Source organism: Sebastes fasciatus, chromosome 2, assembly GCF_043250625.1.
Source record: "Sebastes fasciatus isolate fSebFas1 chromosome 2, fSebFas1.pri, whole genome shotgun sequence".
Classification (NCBI taxonomy): domain Eukaryota; kingdom Metazoa; phylum Chordata; class Actinopteri; order Perciformes; family Sebastidae; genus Sebastes; species Sebastes fasciatus.
This window is the reverse complement of record NC_133796.1, coordinates 26442806-26462217: the sequence shown is the minus strand read 5'-3', so window position 1 is coordinate 26462217 and position 19412 is coordinate 26442806. Positions and strand designations below refer to the sequence as shown.

At 41.1% G+C, this 19412-nt stretch overlaps 1 protein-coding gene across 2 annotated transcripts in view; it reads left to right on the top strand.

The window, feature by feature from the left end:
• Positions 1-19412, top strand: part of fam189a1 (family with sequence similarity 189 member A1) — a 137735-nt gene that overhangs the window by 54729 nt on the left and 63594 nt on the right. For both annotated transcript variants that reach the window (XM_074616151.1, XM_074616160.1), the window contains exon 2: positions 16028-16084. In XM_074616151.1, the coding sequence (XP_074472252.1) occupies positions 16028-16084 (57 nt within the window). The remainder of the gene's footprint in view (positions 1-16027; positions 16085-19412) is intronic.

Sequence of the window (19412 nt, the reverse complement as noted above, 5' to 3'; positions counted from 1 at the left end):
TACACCCCTGTGTGTGTACCTGGAGGATGAAACAGTGTACACATTAGTCGCAGATCAGGGCATACTCATCCTTGGCCGACACTGGAATATTTTGCTTAAGAACTTCAGATTTTTCACATCATAAACATGATGTTAATGCAATATAAATATGTTTTTCTTCTAATTTCCATGATGGGATGTCTTGTGATTGTAGAGCTTTTAGAGACAAAAGCTGTGTCTCAATTCGGATACTTCAGTTAGTACCCTTCCATGTAGCACACTGTGCACACTATGTACTTACTTGCGTAATATGTGAATTTTGTCAGCGTAGTGTTGTCTCAAATCGCACACGGCTGTTGTGCACTAGATCAGCTGGTGATAGTTAGCCACGGGACCACCACGCTGTATTGGCAGTAGTTCAATTCAGACGGATAAATTAACCCAATAATGGCTTCTGTCCGACTACAGTATAGTAGTACTTGGTAAAAAAACAAACATATGTATCACATAAATGTGTATAGTTCTGTGTTCGCCGTTTCAGTTGCAACCAGTACAGCTTCCTCGTCCGCCATTTTCACTTCCACTACGTAGCAAATATGGCAAATATGTTCATCGCTGCACACTCAACTCTTTGACCCTCTGCATTTTGCCATACTTCTCTGTGTGAACGCAATTATACACTCAAGAGTGTAAGTACGGAAGTATGACACAGCACATGTTATCACAAAGTCCCTGTTTCGAGTCAGGCTGGGGACCTTGTTTCATTTCTTCCCCTCTTTCGCCTTATTTCCTGTCAAATCCCTTTTGTTTATAGAATAAATTCAATAAGACATGCAAGACACATGGGGTTGCATATCAGAGGCTTCACCTCCCCTCCTTATTTTTACACCCTGCCTACGCAGGCCACGTAGCAGGAGCAGCATATCGGCAGGATACATAATCACTGTAGTTATGCATGTAAAACAGAAGAAAATAAACTTGAAGACAGCTGTATTGATTAAAATAGGAGTGTATCTGTTCCATCAGACGTGAGATGAACGACTGAAAAACGTGGCTGAAACATGTGGGTACACGAGGTGGATGATGATGATGATGATGATGATAGTGATGATGTGGTTAAAGGATGCAGATATGACATCTCCCCTCAGTGCCTAGTTTCAGGTTCTGCCTGGTGAAGTGTGAACCATGCACTTGATTTCAAGAGCGGTTCATCCGTCCCTTCATGCTGACGTGCATGCTGAAACTGACAATTATTTTTTATCGTTGATCGATCTGTTGATTATTTTCTCTATTAATCGATTAGTTGTTTGGTCTCTAGAATGTCAGATAATAGTGAAAAATATTGATCAGTGTTTCCCAAAGCCCAAGATGACGTCCTCAAATGTCTTGTTTTGTCCACAACTCAAAGATATTCAGTTTACTGTCATAGAGGAGTAAAGAAACCAGAAAATATTCACATTTAAGAAGCTGGAGTCAGAATTTTTTTACTTCTTTTCCCCTTAAGAAAATACTCAAACCGATTAATCGATTATCAGAATAGTTGGCGATTGATGTAATAGTTAAGAACTAATCAATTTAATCTATTAATAGTTGCAGATCTACATGAGATGAATGACTGAAAAACGTGGCTGAACCATGTTCTGTGTAGATGATGATGATGATGATGATGATGATGATGATAGTGATGACGTTGATGCAAATATGACATCTGTTCTGAGTGCTTTCAGGTTTAGCTTGGTGAAGTGTGAACCATTTGATTCATGACCGATACATCCGTCCCTTTACAATGATGCTGACATGCATGCTTATGAATTTAATATATGAGGTTACACGTCATAAAGCTAGGTCTGTATGAAAGCAGCAAGCAAGCATGTATATTTTAACCAGGAACTCATTGTTTACTGGCCAAACAAAAAAGCGACATTTACATTTAATGCGCGTATCTTTATTTAATGGAACCTCGTAAATGTTGTATAGGAGCATTATCATACTCCAGTTCACGTCATGTTGACCCCGCTGTCTTGTTGCTGAAGGCTGCAGCACACCACTGCTGATAAACTACAGTATATTTCCCCCCCTCCGGTATGTTGTTGTTGTTTGGTTGTGATTCACATTCAGACAGACGCTCCTGTCTTGATTCATGGATTCAGCAGAGGTACTACAGACCTCCATGAGTGAGAGGAGTGGAGAAAAGGGGGTGGCTGAGATGCCACGCCCCCAGGCAGCAGCAGCAGCCAACCTGCTGTTGTTCCGCTGTTTCCATGGCAACGGCGGCGAGGTGCTGCTGAGCTCCAAAGCGAAGTGATGATATACAAGATGGGGGGAGGGGGTGGGTTAGGAAAAGGAGGAGCAGATGGGTGGGTGGAGAGAAAGGGGAATACTGTAGGAAACGGATGTTAGGGGAAGAAAACTGCTGCTGTTGTTGAAACAGCGGGAACACGAGTAGGCCAAACGAACGCGTCTGTCTGTTAGCTTTGTCAGCATGAGCTCCGGTTAGACGGGCTGCAGTGCAGAGGCTCTGTACAGCAGCATCAAACGTCTCGTGATCCCTGCAGCGTGGTTCTCTCCGAGACGCTCACCTACTGGGTGACACGGGTCGTATATGATCATACACATTAGACACACACATACACATATACACACTTACAGAAGCATTATCTGCCGCTCTTTCGTGGCCGGCAAAGGTTATTTGAAGGTTACTTGAAGCTGAAATTGTCACACAAGTATTAGGAGTTCAGCTCTCCTGATGCTACAGCTCACCTTCATTTGTCTTTCATTTGGGGACATCTACACACACGCGCACACACACGCACACGCGCACACACACACACGCACACACACACACACAGAAAAAATGTTCTTCAAGGTGAAACACAAGGTGATTTTTCATATCTAATCTTACCCACATTTAGAGCTTCATTATTTTTCCTGCTGTGAACTTGTCTCGTCTAAAGTCATCAGATTTTAAATTTGATGCAGCTTGATAAAAGCAATGTAGACATCTATGGGAAACTAAACAGCCCTCTGTGCTCAAAAGCAAAAGTTAAGATGTGTTTACTGACACTCTTAATCAATTCCATTCATTCTAAAAATACAAATTACTGTTTTGCTCCTGTTTCTATGAGAGACACTTGTGTATGAGGGTATGGGAGCATTTATAGCATAAATAATTATACACTTTATTAGGTGCTCATCTAAATGAATTCAAGCAGCAGTGCAGGATTCAGCAGGGAGAGCAATAACATAAATCCCACAAGTGTTATAGAGTAGAACCCAACGGACACACACCAGAGAGATATGAGACGCACAAAATTCACAAGGACGCCATCACCAAGTATAATAATATCAAAGATGCTCTATAACAGAGATGACACATTACATGCTGTGCCAATGGTTTGAAATGGTATACACTTCCTGTCTCCTAAGTGGGCGTTGCCATGACGTGTTCGCCTCCCCCCCATCCCTCCTCCTCATTTGGGGTTGTGAACATCATGTGGATGGATGAAAGCAGATTGGGTTATATTTGCATAATGTATTTACATTTTCTTTTGCTGACATTAGTTATTTACGCAGCTAACAGCCATATTTAGCATTTCGAAAATGAGTTAGCTATGGTGTATGCAACGTTAATTGCCAGATCTCACGAGTGTGTTGCTGCTACAGAGAAAGGTCTTGACAAGTTACTCTTCTCCTGATTTGTCCGTCTGAAAAAATTTAATTTTAGTGTGAGAATGTGCAGAAGACATGTGGTTCATGAAAAATGGGTCCAATATTTACTTTGGTGACTATGGGGTGAAATAATCAGTCATAACCTGTGTTCACATTCACTTCTCCCATTGGAGTGAATAGACTCAGGACATGCCGCTAGTCTCCTAAAGGGCGAAACCCACATGACGCAGATACAGGAAACCGACTCAGTGTACCGTCTCCTTTCTGAACTGTCTCTGGTAATATGTGGTAACAGACTAGGACAGGTGGGTGGTGGACTAAAGTATTCAACAGATGAAATTTTGACCGCTACAAGAATATTTAGGAGATCACCAAAGTCTGTAGGATTGATCGTCTGGGGATCATGAATGTGTTTACCAAATTTCATGGCAATCCATGAATAGTTGTTGAGATGTTTTAGTCTTGATCTAAATGTTGGACAAACCAACCAACTGATAAACCTATACCTAAAATCGCGTTCATGAACCTAATTCATGTTTGAAGGTGGTTATCAGACAAATATTAATGTGACGCTTCATTGTTGGAAAGAAATTGGAAAATACAAACCAAGCTGTCTGAGCAGGAGGTAAATTATAAGAGCAATACTGTACGCAATACTGTATACATATCACGTAGCAAACGCTTGATTTATGCTCCTGTGCGGGCATCTCTTGCACACACCAGACATACTGTGGCTGATTGCACATAGCATGTCATTTCTTTTTTATTTGGATCCGCGGTTTTCAAATTCTTTTCAGGCGGTCTTTGTTTTATTTGATAGATGTGATTCAGTAGTTCCATATTAGTTTGGCCCAACACAACTCCATGGCTGAAAAAAACAATCATGGAAGAGTTGGATGATGAGAAGGAGCTCCTGTGCCGAGAATTAATAAGGTTGTTGTAACAGATGTGAGGTACTTGTTGGGAAATCCCACCTCACAGCTCTGATGTCCATTCAAACTTTGCCTGGTGCTTAGTCGCATGTTTCAGGAGGTGCGTGGCGCGTCTGTGGCTCTCTGTGAGAGCCAAACCATCCCTGCAGCTCTGCGCAAGCTTTTCCACATAAGTAGAAATTAGGCATTAGAAGACAGCTCCATTATTACCTTGCACGGCAGCTGGATTCTCGCGATGTCACTAGAATCACGCGAGAAAATCATTCTTGTCAGGCTTCAAGTAATGCATTTGTGTCCAGCAAGCCAGATCACGGACCAATCGGTGTCCCGTGAGGAGCTACTCGCAGCTACGGCCGTGGCTTAGGTGTGTGTGACTGTTTGTTCTAAACCACGATGGCGGCTCCTGAAGAGGTTTGCCCAGCTGCAATAGCATCACTTATATCAGACCTGGAGGGTATTCCTTCATTGAAAGAAGAGCAAAGTACGGCACGGGAGGCTTTTCGTGATGGAAAGGATGTTTTCGCTCTCCTTCCGACTGACTTTGGCAAGAGTTTGATTGACGGGTGGTTCATCCAATCATCTGCAAAGTAATTTTTTTGAAAGTGCCTGCCCTTTTCCAAACAGTTTCCAATGACGGCTTCTCAGATGGGCATCCATCTGGCGGGTCAGGTTAGCTCCCTTATAGACGTCCATTTAATCAGCAGCTCTTCATTTCATTAAAGGCCAGGATGGTGAGTTTTCCCCGGACATATTCTGCTCAGCCTTATTCTGCGGATTTAACACACGTCTGCACTTATAGGCAGAAACACACACACACACACTCACACACACTCATGTGCTCTGTGTCAGATTACTCTGTGCTAAAAGGCTGCAGAGCAGGAAGAGCTCAGAGAGAGACGGTTGTTGAAAATACTTTCTTCTCTTGACCAACATCAAGCAGAAGTGAAAGGAAATAAAGGGAGCTGTGTCACTTGAAAGAGAACAGCAGGAGAGGAGCTGGCTGAGAGGCAGTTTGTACAGCATGTGTGTGAATCAGTGTGTGTTGGAGAGGTTTGCTTATTTTGGCTCCAGTGGCAAGTTCGACCATGTATGACAGGATTTCTACAGTAAATGAGTGTGTAGCATATCGGTCAACGTGTGTGTGATGTGTCGGATTCGTGTGCAGTCAGTCTGTCTGTCTGTCTGAACCAGCGAGGGTCCCTGCGCCTCTCGGTGCAGCAGCTGATGGGAAATCATTATGGATCCTGGCAAATGGCCAGTTCGTGGTTACCAGGGCAACCGCACTGGCTCCATCCATCTTGGCAATGATGATGTTTGAGAAACGGCCTGCTTTCTAAACCCTCACTCTCAGTAATGGCTTCTTTGATTGGCGCCGTGCATAAATGAATAAGAATAGGTCAAGACTGTGATTTAGGTAGAATCCATAACCGTTCAGCACTCGCATATCTTTCTGTCTAATCAGTGGTAGGGAGTCACAAACACCTCCGCTGTCGTCTGGTTACTATGGAAGTCTTCACTTTTTTTATTCACTCACTTGGAAATTGATTTTTCAGAAGAAAGAACACACAATGAGACATGAAAATGATTTAAACAAGCAAGTATAACATAGAAACAATAATAGAATTTCAATTTATTGTCAACAGAGGTTTCCATATTGTATTTTTGCTTCTTTGGTCTATTCGGTACACACAACATCGACTGCATATCTGGAAGAGGGATCCCTTCTCTGTTGCTCTTACTGAAGTTCCTTCCCTTTTTTTTCCACCGTTAAAGGTTTTTATTTGGTTCTTTTGGTATTTTTTGAGAGTTTTTCCTATTATCTGAATATCTGAATCGAGGATCTAAGGAGATTGTAAAGCCCCTTGAGGACAACTTGTGATTTGTGAGGCTTTATAAATAAAATTGATTTGACTTGACACTCTCAGTATAAGAAATAATTCCACTTGATTTTATCTGCATATACACAGTGGCCAAAAATGTGAAAATAAAAACACCTTTTATGATGTAATCCATTGCAATACAGCAGCTCCGCAATATATATATCTTTCTTCTAGAGGTAGACATGAAAATATTAGAAACACTTTTTGATAGAATATGAAATAAATACCACACACACTGTGAGCTCAGAGTTGAACCAATGCTTCTCTGACATACTCTAAACAACAATTTAAGTTCTTTTTTTATTTGACTGTTGTCTCTGATTGCGTTAAAATGTACAGGTGGTTATATTTTATGTGCAAATGTGACATTTGTTACTGGGATTGCTGAATAATTTAGCTGGGTGTGTTCACAGTTATGTGGTTTTATTTTTAGCTCCCATGTATCCACTGACAAATTGAGAGAAAATGCAACACTAATGAACAACCAGCTCTAAATTATGCTTTCTCACATCACAATAGCCTAATCTCTACCAGAGATACAATAGGCTATTACATTCTTCACCATATACTCTAAAGCTCAGCCAAGAATTAAAAATGCTTCCTAAAATCATCTACTACCAGCGCAGGCGGGTCTTTAATCAAAATAGGACTACTGAAATTAAATAATGAGTGCTGATATCTAGCTCCCATAATCTCACTTCCGTTAATTATCAAGTCTGCCCTTACAACAGGTGGTGAGCTATGAGATATGATAAAAGTACTTCAATTCACTGTTTTCATCTCCTTCCAGCAGTAAACCAATGAATGCTGTGTCGTCGGCATACTGTTGCTAGTGGGCGGAATTAAGTATCTGTATTTGTGTATGTAGAAAAACAGTGTAGGGAATAACAAATAAACCGTGAACAGCCCTTTATGCAAGATCAACAAGCTATTTATTACATGAGAAAACAGAAAATTGGAACAAAGACAAAATAATCAGTTTTACTCAAATAATGCCGGTTACACACTACTCGAGAATCAAGCTGATTTTGGGCCCGATTCCCGACAATTGTCACCAAAGCCGCGATTTTTTGATGGTTCTTAAGATTATCTTTCCAGATATTCCTGTGGTTATGAGGTATGTTAGGAGTGTTTTTTTACATCCCCCAATAGGCTCGGAAATCCATCCTGGCCGCATCGATTTCAAATCGCAAATATCAAACATGTTCAATATTTACGATCGGATATCCCATTGTCTTTGGGGAACCACGAGGACAACCGATGACGCAGTCATGTGGGAAAGAACGATAGCCAATTGAAAACCAAGCTGACTGAAGAAGGAAGGACAACCACCGCAGTCATGGTGGCCGCGGCTAATGTAAACACAGAGCATAAAGTAGTAGTAAGATGGACCTCAGAAATGGAGGAAAAACGTGTTAATTTGTGGCAACAACACAAGTGTTTATTTAATGTGTTTCCATGACTTCATCCATCCATCTTTCGTCAAATTTTCAGTACAAAGTTGTGCAAAAACTAACATCGCTAATTCTTCCTGCCCGTCGTCCGCCATGTTTGTTTACACTAAAGTCACGTTTGATTGAGATTTCCGTTTTTTTAGTCGGGACTCTTGTTGTTCATGAATGAATCTGTTAGTATGTGTTGTGCTGTTTTGGCCAAATCGTTGCTCACCACACACTACAGGAACAAAACTGTTAAATTTAACATAACATGTGTGGGGTCTCTCACATTTTCATTATCTGTTAAGATTTGAAAAGTCTTTTAGTGTGCCCCGGGGTCTCCTCCCAGTCAGTAGTGCCCAGGATATATTCAAGGAGAGGAGTTCAGGAAGCAGCCCTAACAAGTGTCTTAACTGACTCCTCTCAAAGTTAAGGAGAAGTGCCTCGATATCGAGCTCCCTCAAAATCTCTAAGCTCCTTACTCTAAACTGAGACCAGACATAAACGCAGCTCATTCTTTTAGTCAGTACTCTAAATCTCCGGTTGGTTCGTACACAGATTGAAGAAGACAGTGAGAGTTTTGTCTTGCAGCTCAGCTCTCTCCTCACCATCTCTTAACAACGGGTGGTCTCATAAGCTTTTATCAGTCACTTTCTAATAATAATACCCCTGAGGTACCCAAACCTTTTCATAAGAGAGGACTTGTTAATCCTCATCCTGATCATGACACACTTGACTATAAACCTCTGCGGAGTATTTGAATATCTGTAACGCCACCGAAGTCTCCAGACTCACAAAATAACTTTAAACAGAAGTTTAAAAATCCTGAGTCCTATATTTTCACATTTTAGCAGTTCACCTAACACTAATCGTTACGCCAAATGAAACTCTGTGTCACTCCAAACTTAATGTCTAGGACAGAAATAACTTACTGTTATGTGAGAGGGAAAACGGCACTCATTCACACACACATTTTGTAGGATTGTGATTTTTTTTGTACTAGTTTCCACTGGATGTGACGGTGAGGAAATTATATCCTCACCATCTACTGAAATGTACTGAGACAAATGTATATGGGACACAAAAAGGCAATTTATCGATTGGCCAATTAAAAACTATGCGTAGCTGGTGGATTTTTTCATCTTGTCTGGTGAGTCAAAACGTTATTTTCGGACACTGGTACTGGATATGTGCGTTCTGTGTGGCTGGAATTTGCTGTGGCAGCTACACAGCCTCATCACTTACTGGGTTTAGGGAACCAACAGGGCTCACGTGTCTTTTTTTCTGTCATAAAGCAGTTTGAGTTCAAACCTTTTCACACTGACTTTGCAATAAACCACTGATCCGTAAAAAGGGGATTTTAAGTTGTATTTTTAAATGTTTGCTTTGTGGTGGGCCTCAAATGGCATGTCATCTCTGGGTTTGTGTGTGTGAGTAGGTGTTAGTTGTCTCTGTCAGAGTATCACAGTAATGCATCCTTTCATGTGACTCTGGCTCCTCTGATCCAGTCCTGTGAAAAGCCAAAGCCTCGCTTTTATCTCTCCTTTCCATTTACACTTGTCAGTACTCCGTGTGTGTCCTTGTGCATCTGCATGTGAGTGTGTAATAGACACACAGAAAACATCCTCATAGTTTCATATTAGTCCAGAAGAGCTGCAGTTTTAAACATTAATTCAGGTTTTTATGCTCACTTTATCAAATCGCCTGTCGTTTTTAAGTTGTTACCCTCCATCTGTACGCCACGAGCTGATATGCTTAATGATCTGAACATCCTGCTCTGCCGACTAACTGACATCAAAGATTAGATGACTTTAAATGTTATTCAACTCTCAAATTCAGTCTGGTTGTTGTTCCTGAACACATTTCTCACAGTGTTATCTTTTTTCTTTTATTTTGTTTTTATGATTTGAGCATATTTTTATGCTAAATGCAATATCTGTGAGGGTTTCTGGACAATATTTGGCTGTTGTTGCTGTTTTTGTTTGATTTCCAATAATGAATATATACATACATTTGCATAAAGCAGCATATTTGCCCACTGCCATGTTGATAACAGTATGAAATACTTGACAAATCTCCCTTTAAGGTAAATATCAGTTTTCAGCATCATTTAACCCCATTTATTACACAGCTTTGTTGAATACTCGATTCTAATTGGTTAATCACGACGTTCTACAGTCTACAGTGTTATTTCTTTATAGCAGACGGTTGTTATGGACGCAGTTTTGATGTCAGACTGTGGCGGACAATTTTTGTGTCAAATTATTGATTTCTTAAGTAAGTAGCCGTGTAATAAGTGGGATAATGTGCAACTAGCGGGTCATTGTTGTGAAAAAAAACAACCTTCAGGGCGAGGCATGACCCCTCCATGAATGACTGGCTCGCTGGACATTATCCCTTACACATTGTACTGCACCAACACGTCTCACAGCGACTGACTAAAAGCTGTTCTGTGGTCTAGGCTCAAAACAAATTATAGAAGTGCTTATACCTTATTATCAGGGTCAGTGCGACTTTTAAAACATGTGTACAGACTTCTAATTACGTCATTTGTTGCCCTGCTGCTCCTGTTTCTGTTGTTTTTCTTTGCTATGACTGAGCTTTTGAATCGGTCAGTGTATTTATTGAGCAGTTTATACATTTTTATAGAATACCAGGAAATATGCAAATGTATTGAAAGATGCTTCAGCATTAATTCAGTATGTTAGTGGGTGTGTGCTGCCCAGGTTTCAGTGACTAATGCTGCTAAGTATTTTGTGTTAATCCTGTTCTGGGAGCAGCCAAGGGGAAAAGCCTCCAGTGACTGACAACCAGCAGAGTTATCACATGGTTCCTGCCCTCACATCATTTCTCCCCTCAAACCACAGACACACAGAAACGCACAGGTGCACACACAGTCCTTCACACACACACTGTATACATAACATTGGCGCACAGACGTGCATTATATAGCGGAGGGACAGAAAGGATGGGCATGAGGAGAAAGAAGTCAGGGTGAGACAAAGAGAGAAAGAGCCTCCCCACATTTCAGTTACATTCAGTCTCTGCTGCAGTGGTGATCATTCGACCATCAGTGTGTGTGTGTGTGTGTGTGTGTGTGTGTGTGTGTGTGTGTGTGTGTGTGTGTGTGTGTGCTGTATGTTTGATTGCACCTTTGATATCTACAACAATATGACATGGCTGAAGGAAAGGTGCGCTTCAATGTTGAATCTGTTTCTTTACTCTTACTCACAAAAGAATGCATATCATCCACATCAATGTGATAAGAGTCGTGATATAAAAATCTGAATAAAAGAGTGAGATGTGGCTACATGTTCTCATCCCAACTCGTCACATACTGCCGCTTTGTCAAACCCCTCGGCGTCACTTTATTTTCAGCATCAAAACCACTCTTTATCCTTTTCGTTACTTTAGGCTTAGGCCAAAAAACCCACTATAGTTAGGTTTAGGAAAGAACTACATGGTAGGTCTTAAAACTACTAGTGAAAGTTAAAATGAAACTGAACGCTGTGAACATGGGACACAAACGAACAGCTGATTGTAACAGGAAAGGGAAACTTACACACGGGACACGAACAGCGGTCTCCTGGATGAAAGCCCTGTGTTTGTTGGACCCATCCACCTCCCCTCCTACCCACCCTGCAGTTTCTCTTTTACTCTTAAAACTACGTCACCACACTCCCGTCGCACTTTTTCTGAGCGTTTACTGTTGCCGCAGATGGGTTTACATTGTAGTTAATGGAACGCCTGGTGCATTTCATACCAGCGCTAAAGCTTGCAGCTGTGACACACGCCGACGGCTGTCAAAGCCTCGGTATTTGACGCCCTAGGAATGAGAATGGATGTGGTGGACATGAAATAATGACTTTGGGCTTGATACACACCTTCACTTAAGATATTTGATCCCAAACTGTTCAGATTTGTATACTTGTTTATACACATTATACACATCCAAGTCCTGTGTGAAGTACAGTATATACACTGAAGCATGTCCGCCATCACGTTTGCAGATTGTTACCTGCCTTACGGTCATCTGGGAATATCTGTAGCTTCTGAATTCCTAAAAGGAATAACATGAGACCTCAAGTTGCATAATTATGGAAATCTCTGCTGAGACTGAAATAGTTGGATATGTAACCAGGAACTGCATTATGATAGGAGCTCAGTTCAATCTTGATGGTGAGCTATGCGGTGCGTTTGCTCTCTGCCGCCAGGAACAGCACAAAGCAGAGAGAGAGAGGCTTGTAATGGTGACACAACATATCTGGACTCCTTGTCGCAGTGCATGGAGAGGGTGGATGTTACCTTCAGTAACACAAGCCTCTGTCTCCTGCTGGCTGCTGCAGTTTATACCTGTATGTAGATCTGCCACATTTCTACTTTGTGGCTGTTCTTTACTTATTTTGTTCAGCATGCTATCTTCATTTCGTATCTATATTTCCTAAATAGTGTATATCAGCAAAAAGAAAACTGTAGCACGCCCATTCTTGTGCTTCACAGACTTCAGAGGAGAAGTAGTGACAAAACAAAAAGAACAAGGAAAGAACAAAGAAGAAGTCTTTGGCAAAAATAGACCCAGCTCGTAAAGATAGTGTAATAATAAGAGACAGCAGACTTCGGCCCACCAGCTTGAACGGCTGCAGGTTGTCTCTGGCAGTTGTAACAGAAGCGGACAGCAACATTATTGCATCCGGTGGACATTAAGGGGTTACAGGCTTTATTCTGGTGCAGTCTAAGTCCTCACCTTCGGACAGACCTTCAAAGGCCTGTTTGAAGGTTCAGACTTGGTTTGAAGGTTCAGGTTAGAATTAGGTTTAGGGTTGGGGTTAGCCATTTGGTTGTGATGGTTAAGGTTAGGGTAAGGGGCTAGGGAATGCATTATGTGTGCAATGAGTGTCCTCAAAAAGATAGAAGTACACGTGTGTGTGCGTTTGTGCGTGCGTGCGTGTGCGTGTGTGTGTGTGTGTGTGTGTGTGTGTGTGTGTGTGTGTGTGTGTGTGTGTGTGTGTGTGTGTTTGCTCAAATGAAATATTGACATCCCATTCGCCAGGTCCTGTGGGTATCAAGGTGAGTGAAGAAGTGGTAGATTAACTAGAGAGTGGAACAAGATGGAGAGGGAAATAGAAATGAGAAGCCTGGATAGTGAGTGTGTAAGTGCAGAAACATACTGTGATTGTGTGGGCGCAGAGCAGGAGCAAGAAATACCGAGGTGGAGTGTGATACAGCGGGGAGAAATTGGAAAAGGAAAGATGGCAAAACTGGAAGAGAGAGAAAAGTGAAGGGAAGAAGGAGAACGAGATGGGGGAAATGGGGAGAGCATGTTGGTGTTTAATGGAGGGTGAAGAAGGGTGAAAGGCACAGAGAGAGACCGCGGAGCAGCAGAGTGCTGGAGGCTATGAGTACCCTTTGTTCACACACATTTCGATGATATACGCAAATTCACACCTACAGTAGCAGAACACTGTAAAAATGCAACACCACGCCCAGAGTGAAGCGTGCTGAGAAAATCAATCGGTTGTTTTTTTCAAATCTAAATTTAATTAAATCAGGCATCTCATTTAAAAAACATCTGCTGTTTAGTGTGACATCATTACAAAAGACAAACAGACAGTTTAAATCAAACGGACGGCTCAATAACAGGATGGGAGTATTAGAGGGAATCACAGACATCACAACAAGATGGGTCCAGATAGCCTGAATTGTTTCATTTCAGCCAGCGCATCAAGCTGCAGGGTAACTGGTTCCAGGTAGATGGAGCACAAAATCTAAAAGCAAATCAGTGCTAATGGAAAAACCTGGAGCTCCAATAAGTCCCGAGAGACAGTCTGATGAAGACACCGTGGTATTAACACAAGAACTCCTCCGAATGAAACAACAAAATACCTTGTTTGTCCATGCCGTCCAGATCAACATCGATATATGTGTTATCGGCAGGACAGCATCGTTTGTCTGTGGCTCTCAAAACAGTTGTTAGTTAGATTTAGTCACAAAAAATGACTTGTTTAGGTTTAGGGAAATAACATGGTTTGGGTTCAAATACGTATTTAGTTGGAAAAACATCATGGTTTTAGATGAAATGACCACTTTGTTAAGGTTAGGGGACTTTTGTCGTCATCGTTACAATAACAACCTCTTGGTAAAGGTTAGGGGATGATTGATGGTCAAAAGAAACCCACATTGACTGTCGGTCTCCCGTGTTTTTTTGTTTTTGTTGACACATCTATCCACCTCCTCCCCGTGTGGATTATAATAGTCACTTGACTTCGACCCTGATCACACAGAGCACATTTTGCAGGTGGAAAATGGGAGGGCGCACTGTACTGCCTTTTTGTTTCACGCTCAGACAGAGCGTTTTTTGCAGTTGGCTGCGTCTTTTTTTATAATTGTTGCTAGGCAACCACCGAATGAGTGCTAATGTAAGTTTAACACAAACCATAAACTGTAAATGAACCGAAATCTAGAAGTACCGCACTGATTTGCCTCCTGCTGTTGTCTGCTCAGATCATGATAATTACGGTTGGTAAAGTCATATAGCTCCAGGTATCAAGCAAAGTCATCACAATGAGAAAAAAATGACGTGGGGCGCAGTAATGATTTTAGACTCTTTTAAGGGGTGCTCGAGCACACCCACATTTCATCTCAGCACCCCTAAAAAATAATTATCAAACCCTCTGAGACTCGCAGGATTGCTGGCGATCCGGGCCGACGTTACTGTCTTTAAGATGCTGCCAGTCTTAAACTAGAAAACCTAAGGAAGGAATCCTTTGGTATCATGTCGTGGTAGCTTGTCGGGAAGGAGGCTAAATAACGCTCCGAAGTTGGGCAACATTTTTGGTGAGGGAAAAACTGGCATGGCGATTTCCAGAGGGGTCCCTTGACCTCTGACCTCAAGAAATGTGAATGAAAATGGGTTTTATGGGTACCCACGAGTCTCCCCTTTACAGATATGCCCACTTTGGGATAATCACATGCAGTTTGGGGAACAACATGCAGTGTTTTTAATGCAGTATAAATGGGTTATTTTGGCCTATTATAAAAATGGTGTATATGAATATTTCTGCATACTGATGTCCCTAAACAGTCTTGGAATTGGGTATTACTGGAAAGCTGAGACTCTTGTGGAGCCAATAAATTGAATTGTCACCTGGCACCTGAATTTTGTGTTTTCCTTTACATAAATAAAGACATTTCCAACATAACTACTTGTCCCCCCCAATCTTGAAACAAAACCTACGCCCTTGACTGTCATGACATGCCACATTCTCATTAGGGGCTGAGCCCCTCTAAAGGCCTGATCCTAGAATCGCCCCTGGTCGGACTCTTTTCCTTTCTGAGTTGAATTTTTCAACTCGAGGCGCTCAGGGCACTCCTGTAAAAACGCGAGATGCTCAGCAACACCAAAGAATGCGCGAAAGTAAAGTGCGCAAAATGCTTCACTCTCATTAAAAACAATTACAAAATGACGTCCAGGCTGCTAAAACACACTCTGTCTGATCGGGGCCATCGTCCTTCGCTGCCTTCTGTAATACTACGGCTGCTCGAGGGCTTTTTCACGTTAACAAATGTATACTAACAGGAATTACTTTACATTAGGTTCTCTAATAGTATACTTTTAGTATTATCTTATACCTATAGTTTAAGTATTATTATAGTATACTTTTAGTATTATCTTACACCTATAGTTTAAGTATTATTATAGTGTACTTTTAACCCATTGTGTGCAGGAATAGGCTTCAGCCCACTGTGATAGATGGGTGGAAATATCTGTCTAAAGCTCATAGAAAACAGGTATAATGTACAGCTACTATCACAATAGTATCAGTCATGGACATCTTTTGTGCACTTTATTTCCCGCTGCCTTTACCTGCTTTTCACAAGAGCACAAAGCTTTGATGTTCCTACTTCTACCCCATGCTGTAACAGATTTGATAATATATAACTTGAACTTGAAACTTGATTGCTCATTTTTCTTGCACCATCAAACTCGTATCCCAGATCTCAGTAATTCTTTTGGTCATTACAATGTTATTGTTATCGATTCTCTTCGATGCAGACACATCCATCTTTATTTCCACATACTTGTCAGTATCAATCACCGCTTACAGCTTCTGTTTTGGGTCTTCTCTCCCAGGTGCTGCTCTCTGGACTGATCGGCGTGGTGTCATGGAAGAGGCCGCTCTCTCTGGTGGTGAGTATCCTCTGAACGCCCACATACGCTGCTAATCTCACAACTCTGAACAAAGCAATAATACCCAGGAGGGAGACGTCGTAGGAGACACATAGCCTTCTTACATACTGAAACAGATGCTTTGTTTCTTTCCTGTTAGAATCAACATATGTAGATAAGTACATGTATACATGCACTTGACAACCATATAAATCATGTATTTGAGTACCTGAGATGCTGTAGCTGTAGCAAACAACATGCAAATCAACCATTAATTACTTGCCAATTAAAATCTATCATTGATTTTGAATATATGCCTTACCTCTAAACCTATGAATACACCTCAAGCTGTCATCTCGGTTTATTAACACAATGTGACAGAGTGCTGAGAAGTCGAACCTTGTCACTGGTCACACTTGTGGTTTAGCAGCCGTAGAAACTGCAACTCTCTGTGAAGTTGGGGCGTGTTCAGGTTATGTTAAAATCCCTAGATCACAGCTCCAGTGTTGTGTGTTTTCACAGCCGCTGAACCGGAAACTACAGGACCAAAGTCAGCTAGAAGTCTCAGCCGTTTTCTTGTCGCTGCTTGCTTGCACGGATGAAAAACTGTTGAACTGTATCACTAATTCAGAATAGGATAGCTTTAGCTCACTATTTGCATTTGACTTGGACATCTGATAGGATGTTACATCTCTTTTTTTTTCATTTATCATGGGTTCAAACAACAGCAAAAAAGCGGACATTGATTTGCATGCAATGTGGTACTAAATTCTCCTCATTATATGCTTTCTTTGATGTTTCTCTTCTACCAGCTGGTTATCCTTTTGCTTCCATGTCGGCCAATTTTGTATTATTTTTTCCCTGTTTATACATGTATATCACATTTTATCATTCTTAAAGGACCAGTGTAACATTTCGGGGGATCTATTGGCAGAAATGAATATAATATTAATAAGTATGTTTTCTTTAGTGTATAATCACCTGGAAATAAGAGTCGTTGTGTTTCTGTTACCTTAGAATGAGCCGTTTATATCTACATAGGGAGCGGGTCCTCTTCACAGAGCAGGCCGCCGTGTTTCTACAGTAGCCCAGAACGGACAAACCACTGTGTTAACTCGTCCCGAGTGAAGCTAAATAAAAAGAAAAGAGAAAATACAGGCAGAGGGTTGCAGAGTCTCTGCAGATACAGACACCACCACACATTTAGTGGGACATAAGTAATGATTGAGAGGTATTATTTTTTATCAGTCTATACATTGTTTTTTTGTTAATTCTTGCATATTATACCTTTAAGCTACTCTGTCGTATTTACAGCGAAGTGTGAGAGCGACCTTTAAGAGCCACTCTCAAGTCATTACATTATTAATCATATGCGTGCTCTCAAGAATTTAAATCTGCCATATGTTTTTTTTTTTAAATCCTTAAGGTATCCAATGGCAATTAACATGTGGAATTAACAAAAATCCATTAAATTAATTATAAATTAATTAAATGTGTAATGTATAAATATATGCATTAGGAATTTCTTTCCTGCTCCAGTTTTTTGACAAATTGTGCTGCTGCTGTAAATCCTACGATAAGGAGAATTTAGTACAGCATTGCCAATTTAGGCAATAACGCTGCATGGAAAGTGACTGCTCTTGTTGTTTGCACCCATGATAAAAAAAGAAACCAGAACAAAAAAAGTTGTATAACATCCTATCAGATGTTCAAATCAAATGCAAAAAATAAGCTATTTTGAATCTTGCTCCAGCTAATGTTTTATTCATCAGACGTGTCTGAGAAGGTGTCTGTTCAGCTCCGTCTAGGATCTACTCTCAACCAACTTAAGAAACCTCTTTTAGATTTAAGAGCATTTTTAGGTTGTAAGAAATTGTATTCTTAAAGTTGTTTGTAGGAGTAAAAGTGAGGGATTTGTACTTTTGATAAATAACCAGATAACTATTTTGATAAATACGAGCACTGTTACTTTACATCAGAGTGGTGAAATGTTTCCCTCCTTCCCAACAGTCCCAGCGAGTCATTTCTCTGTCACAATAGAGCCAGAAAACCTTTAATTGACTGTCATGTAGTGCATGTTGTAGTCCACACTCCCCTTACCTGCATGTTTGATGCAGGTGTTATGCATATTATGCAACTTGCATAAAATCATTCTTTTTCCCGCCTTTGAACTACAAAAAGTAATAGAGAGGTGCATTATGGTGTATTTGTGGACTGAAGATGATCTCTCTGACTACATATAATTCAGTCTTTCTGTCCTTTTGGGCAGCGGCACAAACAAGCCTCCGCCCGATTCTATTTCATGCTCTCTTAATGCCATAAATAATCTCATCTCATTTCTGCTGCTTCGCCACATCACGGTGGTACCCTCCCCTCTCGCTGCGTATCACTTGTCTCGCTCCCTTTAGTTTTATCACCTTGCTTCGCTGCTACACGTATCTGCATCCTCCCCCTTCACATTTCCACTCCCCTCCCCCCTCCCAGTCTTTGCCTTTGTGTGATGCTACACCAGAGAAAGAGATTTTAATCATTTCTGCTCCTGTGGATCAAAGGAAATATCCCATCGTTGGAGGTGTGAGCAGAAATTGGTCACACGTTGTGCATTGTAAAACAGTTAAATCCTCTTACCTTTTTTCCTTAAAAAGCATAACTAATTTACCAGAATAGTCTGTGCCTGCTAGAATACAGAGATGTCAGTCGGTGGTCGGTGCTTCCTGTCCGTAGAGGGGTCTCAAATGTAATGTCTGCTGTGGTTTTTGTGACTGTAGCATGTAATGTTCAGTCCTGACAGTCAGGCTTCTCCATTTCTGGCCTTGACCCAGCACTGACTGGCAGGTGACTAATACATCGGCTGGACGCTTTCAGGCCTGGCAACCCTGCACCAAACCATCTGCCAACTGTGGGTGGTCATGCTCTGCATCGTGATTCATGATAACTGGAGTTTCTCCAAACCGTTTAAGCATGTGTGTGTTACAGACTTGGGTTTTCTTTGCTGACTTATTCAAGATCGGTCTCTTAAATTATAAAAAAAGGTCCAGAGGCTAATCGGATGATCTGGGCGGTTCAGGATTTTGCTCTATTAGCAATTTTTCAAAAAGTTAATTACTCAAGTACTCAGTTGACAGGATTAATCTGCAACTATTAAACCAACTAATTTATTAGTTGTGAAAGTCATTTATCAAGCAAAAGCAAAAAGAATATTTTACAAATATTTGATGCTTCCATTTTCTTAAAGGGACAGCGTGTAACATTTAGGGGATCTATTAAGAGAAATGTAACATCATATTCATAACTATGTTTTCATTAGTGTATAATCTCCTGAAACTAAGAATTGTTGTGTTTTCTTTAG